Raw genomic sequence first — 6,741 nt, 5'->3', positions numbered from 1 at the left:
TATATATATATATATATATATATTTATAGTCATAAATGAGAGTTACTCTCTCTCTCTCTCTCTCTCTCTCTCTCTCTCTATTTAATTTTTTATTTTAGTTTTTTTGGATATACACTTGAGTTTACTTTTTTAATGGTAATTATTAATTAGTATTTATTATAGTTGTTTTTGTATATGAAACTATATATTCTATTATTTAAATAAATCATGTCAAGATTCAATTGAGAATTTAAATATAGAATGGAATTTAAACTAAATTTAAAAATATTTATTAGAATATTGAAGTGTAAAATTGTAATCTCTCAAAAGCTTAGGTGACAAAATATAATAAGATAAATCAAAAGTCAAACGTCTTCCATATTATATAGAACTAACAAATAACTCGTGTATATGCACGGTACAATTAAAACAATAATTTTGCCTACTAGATGGGGGAAGAGGGGGAGGAGGAGGTGGTGGAGGAGCTGTGTGGGGTAAACCAATCCCAATGTTGTGTTTATTAGACGATGAAAGAAATGAAGGTGGAGGTGGAGGTGGAGGTGGAGGTGGAGGTGGGGAATTTTTTGACGCAACATTACCCATGATTGAAGGAGGCAATGATGGAGGTGGAGGGGGAGGAGGAGGAGGAGGAGGCGGAGGTCTAGCAACTACCTGCAAAGGTTGTGAAGGTGGTGAAGGCCTGGGTGGCAATGTAGACAATGAATATATGTTATAAAGTGGTGGAGGTGGAGGAGGAGGTGGAGGAGGGGGCAGTGCTTGCAGTGGGCTGAGATGCAGTTCTTGAGTTGGTGAGGAAGAATAATTCTCTTGAATTGGTGGTAATAATGGTGGTGTGCAGGGAGCAACTTTCTCTCGTGCAGAGTCTGAAGGCTTCACAGGATCCACATTTCGACTTTTCAGCTCATTACCCACATCATTTGAAACCACTGAGGCAGGGGTAGCAGTAACAGCAGATGTCTTTGATTTGGAACCTGCATTCGAATCCTTCGAAGGAGCATTATTGCCAAGAGCAGCTGGCGCGCTATTATATCTTGAAGGTGGATATGAAACATGCATTGAATTAGTGTAAGAGCCTTTATTAGTAGGGATCCACCTAGATACTGCATTTGGCTTTGCTAGTTTTACATGAGGTCCTTGAGGTTCTTGCAGTTTAGTCTTTTGTTTGGAAACTGTATCTGCAGCTGATTTCGTATTTACAGTAGCTAGTTTCCTAGGCGCAGTAGACAGTAATTTATCAGATTTTTGTCTAGGGACCTCAGCAATCAACTTGTCTTGGGGAACCTTGGAATCTAAATTCTTCTGTGTAACAGCATTTTCTCCATCACCTCTGTCTTGCATCCTCTCCAATTTGCCAGACAAATCTTCGGTCACTTCCTTAGTTTGCACATCAGTATCAGCTACCACTGAATTTAACTTGATATCACCATCATCAACAGCAATGTCTTTTACCATCTGAAGATCAGAATCCACCTGCTCATCCAGCTTATACTTCACATCATCAACAGCAATGTCCTTCACTGCATCGATAGTGGAATCTACCTTTCCATCCTGTTTGTGAGTTCCATCATCCGATGCACAGTCTTGAAATGTATGAGGATCCAAATCCTCCTTCCAGACTTCTTTATTATCCGTATCATCCGGTATATTGTCCTGACCCACATTATTATAATCCCCCTTCCCTTCCTGCCCATCTACTACATTGCTAAAGATCTCTTCAACCTCAAAAAATTCCTCAGGTGAAGCACTTTCCATCTCATTTCCATCTTCACTGGCTACGACAGTGGTAAGAGTAGGCACAACAGCATCAGCATCCAAAAAAAGTACCTGATACACATATGAGAATGAATTCAACTCCTACAGCTTCAGAAAGGACATTCACAGAGAAATAACAATAACTTACCTCTGCTCGGAAGTCCTTGGGGAATTGATCCTTGGCATCCCACAGAACATCAATTTCATCACGGTTGAGTATCAGAATACTTGATCGCACAAAAGCTGTGTGGAACATTAGTCTGAACATCATTTCCTCATGCACCAGATCTTCATCCAAATGGATGCACTCAAGAACAACATCCCCTTGAACACGGCAGTGAATATCAATTTTCACCAGCATACATTCTGCCTGCTGTTAGAGTTCATAAGAACACTTTTATATGAGGTAAAATCACCTTTCAGTTTAATGTTGTGACTTAGAAATTACCTGTAGGTAGTGTCGCACATGTTTTTTTGTCTTTGAAGTCGAAAACAAAAGCTTAGAACTTCTATTAGCAGGTGTTGAAGGGTCCTGACCATAAACACGTATAACAGGCCTGCAACCTTTTCCCCCATCAAAAAGTGGAAGAACTCTGAGAATCAGACAATCCAAAAGTAAAGGTGTATCTGATGGAGGCCAATCAGAACCCAAATTTCTTCTGGAAATATACTGAAGATATCTCATCTGAGAAGGCTGTGGATTTAAAGGAGACAAAAGATGAAGAAGTTCCTTAGGTGCTTGCTTGTAGACCATGTCAAGAGTCTTCTGCTCCCCATTGTACTGTTTACGGTATAACAGAAGACCAGCTAGCATGAATGCAAGCACAGGCCAACCTCCTCTTTCACAGTGCATCAACAGCACGTTTTGTTGTCCTTCTAACGACAACCAGCTTTCACTTGATCGAAGGAAGTGATGGATCATCTCCAATGGCAGCAGAGGACACCCCTCATATTGCCGAGGATAGTCCATAACTGTCATGTCATACTGAGACAGTATATCTGAAATTTGGCTTCGCCTATCCCCTTCTCTAAAGTTGAACACCATAAAAGAAGCATCAGGAAAGTGGTCCTGTAGCTGCGCTACAATGCCACCCATGTACACTCTGTACTCATCTTCTTCCAAAACGTCCGTGGAGAAGCAACAATCAAACACTAGAAAAGAAGAAGATGGAAAATGAGACAATCAGCACCCATCATTGATAATAGGATCTTCAAAAGTAAAATAAAGGCTAAAGAAGAAAGTTCAGACATATAAACTATACTGATAAAATCCTCTTGCAGAAATAGAAAACACAGAGATAAGAACAGCTTAAACATTCGCGCTCAGAAGAAGTTTCTTTTAAGAAACTCTCACTAGCACCAAAAGAACACCCTCTGTCTTGAAATTATTAAAAGGAAACCGAAAAGGCATTTGCATGCCAGTTTCTCCAAAGGCAGTATCATTCATTACACAGCAAAACTACCCACATTTCTGATAATCTTCTGAACGGTTGCTTACTTTTCCTCATCTCATTCCTATTCATACTTTTAAGAGAAATTTCCGTCCCTCCCTCATATATAAGATTTTTTTTTATTGGTAAGTTACACACACCTAGTGGGTTACTTAAATGTGACCGACTCTAACTAATCTGTTGTAAGTTACACACGCACACCCAGCGGGTTTTGAAGTCACGACCTTGCTCTTACAAAGGGAGTTGCTACCATTACCGTTTGAGCTAGAGCTCATTGGCAAGAGCTTGCTTACTTCATCATCCCAAGCTCAAAAACATGAATTACAGTCAGTTTACTCCCCCATTAAGCTCCATTTACTAGCACAAGCTACATTACACTCTGATAAACTCAATCTAATGCCCTAGATATACACTCCAAATTCTACCTTCTCAATTTTGTTGTATAAGAGAAAATTACAACAAAATTCTCAACAAGTAGCAAACTACTTCCCAACACCACCAAAAACAAAAATTGAAAATCCATGGCATTATTCACCACACATTGTTTCAAAACGCAATGCTAGCTCCGAGTACAGAAACTCACAAAAAAAAAACAAAAACCTAAATTGCACAATCAATGACCAAACAAAAATAGCAATTCCACAACTTCAATAATTGAATTTTAGCTCTAAAGGCAACGAGAAGCTCAGAAAAACAATGGAAAAAAGAGCAAAACGGTACCGTAAACTCTCTCAGAGATCTCGAGAAGCCGATCCGGCGGCTTCCGGTAAAAGAACCGTCTGAACAGCGCCATCTGATGGCGCTGTTTCTCCGTCGATCGGATCCAAACCGGAAAATCCGAACCAGCACGAATTCAAAAAAAAAAAAAACACCAGATCAACGATTCGGATCCTCAATAGAAGCAGCTTCCAGATCTCGGAGTTTCACAATTTGACACCAAAATTTACGAAACTCACTTTATTTTCCAGATGCTAATATGACGTGGAAAAATAATTGGAATTTGAGGGGGGAAAGGGAAAAGGTAGGGGAAATGAATTTCCAGGGAAAAGGAATGATAAGGTAAGAGTGGGAAAGTGGGAGAGAAGTAAAGAAGAGAGGGATTTTTTATTTTCTTTTAGAGAGGAGGGGAATGTAAGAAGAAGAAGAAGAAGAGGAATCCCGTGGAATTCAGCATTGTCAAATGGAAGAGACAGAGAGAAAGGAAAGGAAATAGGAAAATAGAAAGAATTCAAAGAAAGGAAAGAAGAAGCGTAAGTGGACAGAGTGATGAAAAGGAGAAGACACTTACAACAACAATAACAACACCCTCATCTCCTGCAAACAACAACAATTAACAACAACAAAAATTGAGTTTTTTTTTTTTTTTTTTTTTTGGGTTGGGCGGGCCAGGTTTTTGAGAAATCAGACGGGTTGATGTGTTGACACGTGGTATTTTTCATTACTTATAGATAGTAAAAAGTTTCTGTGTTTTGAGAAGGAAGGTTGCAGTGAATTTCATTAAAATAAATTAGGAATAAATAGCGTTGATTGGTTCATTAATCCTAAATTTGTATTTGTTTTTGTTTTTGTTGTTTTAAAAATTTTAAAAATTATCCTTCCAAAAAAATATTTTAAAAATTATACCCATGTCTCTCTCTCTCTCTCTCTCTCTCTCTCTCTCTCTATGTCTTCTCTCTTTATCTTAGATGTAACGTAAGCTTGAGTTTTGACTTTCCTCCAAATTAAGTGAAAAAAAATACTGTTTTTCCTTTTTTGTCATTTGATTTTTTTTCTTTTTCAAATTTCACTCCTTTTTATTCTAACGGTCAATTTGTTTTAGTTTAAAACACCAATTTTTTTTTAGAGAGAAAATATGTTTACTAACAAGTTTTATTTATAACATTTTTAAAAAAAATTAGGTATAGTTATATTTTTACGTAATTTATTTATTTTTAAATATAATAAATCAGTTCCAACAAAAAAAAAAAATTTCCAAACATATGCTAAACAACAAAGAATAACATTATCCTTTTACAAGAAGCAAGCTCCGAACAAAAACAACAACCAGCTGACACTCAAGCAACTACAAAGCCTAAATAGCATTTAGCTGAATATTCAAAGATGATTATGGATTGGGTTAAAGATCTTGATTCGACCCAAAAAGATTTGATATTTGATCTGATTAAGATATAATTTGTTTTAAAATTTTTAATAATTTATATAGTACCGTTAATTTGATTGATAATCAGTCAATACCAAATTATAAAAGAAAAACTTTGTATAATTTATAAGTACTCAACATTTTTTCTTCTCATAAAAAATAAAAATAAAAACACTAAACATTTTAATGAAGCTCTAAAATGGATTTCAATTAGTTCGACTAGTAATTTTAAAGATACATGAATCCTTTTATTTATTTAACAAGAAAGTGCATTTTGTGGTTCATTTTAATATTGAACATCAATAAAATTAGGGTCACAACTTTACCATGATCACCGAAATTAGCAAACGCTTCACTCTTGGATCCACCTCAATCGGTAATCTTATTTATAATGACACATGTTTGAGGCAGTAGGCAAATTAGGAGGTGTTATTAAAATTTTAATTTTTGTACTTTTTTGTTGTGGTCTACTTGAGCATTGTGGTGCACGTGCATTAGAGGTTCAGTAACTATGAAGGTTGGGTAGATTAAAGTACATTGCTATACTTGGAAAATGGTAGAATGTTTATATATATATATATATATATATATAAGATAGAATTTCTACTCTAACTTAATCTAAGTATATATGTGTGTGAAGCTCCCTCCTAGAGACTTAAACCCCGGCTCTTGTCCCCCACACTCCATAAACACTTATACTTGGGGAGTGACTACCGTACCAAGGGTGCGCGGTGGTGAAAATGATAGAATACTACAATAGAATACTTAAGCAAAGTTGGGGAAACAAAGGTGCTCTCTTCCATCTTTATAGATATCTTAGTGGCATGATGTTGTGTACATATTATTAAAAAAGCAACTCAACTATAAATAATAATAAATATAAAAACAAATTTTATATAAATCTAATCCATGGTTTAATACGGGGGAGGAGGAAAAACAATAAGGCCTTTATAAAAATTATATATGAGTCAAGTGGAGATTATGGAGTACCCTTACTTTGTGTTAAAATTTCATCTCTTCTCTCATGTGTTTGTGTGTTTGCTTTTCAAAAAATAGAAGTAATTATTCATTATTAAGAGTGTGTTGTGTGTGTATAACTTGTCTCACTTTCCTTTAAAAATTATTATGGCTTTTAAGTAGAGTTTTGTGATGTATCTTTATGTTAAAATTCCATCCCTTCTCCCATGTGTTTGTGTATGATTTTGCTAACAAAGAAAAAAGTAATTATTTCATGTTGCTTAAGAGTGTGTGATGAGTAGTATAAGTTGCCTCACCTTTTATTTGAAAGTTACCCTGGTTTTTTAGTAGAATTTGTGGCATGCCTTTGTGTTAGAATTTCATCCCTTCTCTCTGTCGCATGTGTGTGTGTGTTTCCAAAGAGAAAAAATATATATATTT

General features: G+C 36.0%; 1 protein-coding gene across 1 annotated transcript; it reads right to left on the bottom strand.

Moving 5' to 3' along the window:
• Window positions 1-360: 360 nt before the first annotated feature.
• On the bottom strand, window positions 361-4,524 carry LOC136061424 (formin-like protein 20). Its single transcript, XM_065766657.1, has 4 exons — window positions 3,924-4,524; window positions 2,201-2,904; window positions 1,901-2,125; window positions 361-1,824 (listed from the first exon to the last, which is right to left on the bottom strand). The coding sequence occupies exons 1-4, from the start codon at window positions 3,994-3,996 to the stop codon at window positions 361-363; spliced, it is 2,466 nt and encodes an 821-aa protein (XP_065622729.1). The 5' UTR covers window positions 3,997-4,524.
• Between the last annotated feature and the right edge of the window lie 2,217 nt (window positions 4,525-6,741).

This window comes from Quercus suber, unplaced genomic scaffold (assembly GCF_002906115.3).
Source record: "Quercus suber isolate HL8 unplaced genomic scaffold, Cork oak 2.0 scaffold_24, whole genome shotgun sequence".
Classification (NCBI taxonomy): domain Eukaryota; kingdom Viridiplantae; phylum Streptophyta; class Magnoliopsida; order Fagales; family Fagaceae; genus Quercus; species Quercus suber.
Note: the sequence above shows the minus strand (reverse complement) of the source record. Positions and strands in the feature narration are given on the sequence as shown.

Coding starts and splice junctions, on each gene's coding strand:
- LOC136061424 (XM_065766657.1), bottom strand. CDS start 3,996: ATGGCGCTGTTCAGACGGTTCTTTTACCGGAAGCCGCCGGATCGGCTT. Junction 2,905..3,923: donor GATCTCTGAGAGAGTTTACG/GTACCGTTTTGC, acceptor CTTCTTTTCTAG/TGTTTGATTGTTGCTTCTCC. Junction 1,825..1,900: donor CCAAGGACTTCCGAGCAGAG/GTAAGTTATTGT, acceptor TATGTGTATCAG/GTACTTTTTTTGGATGCTGA.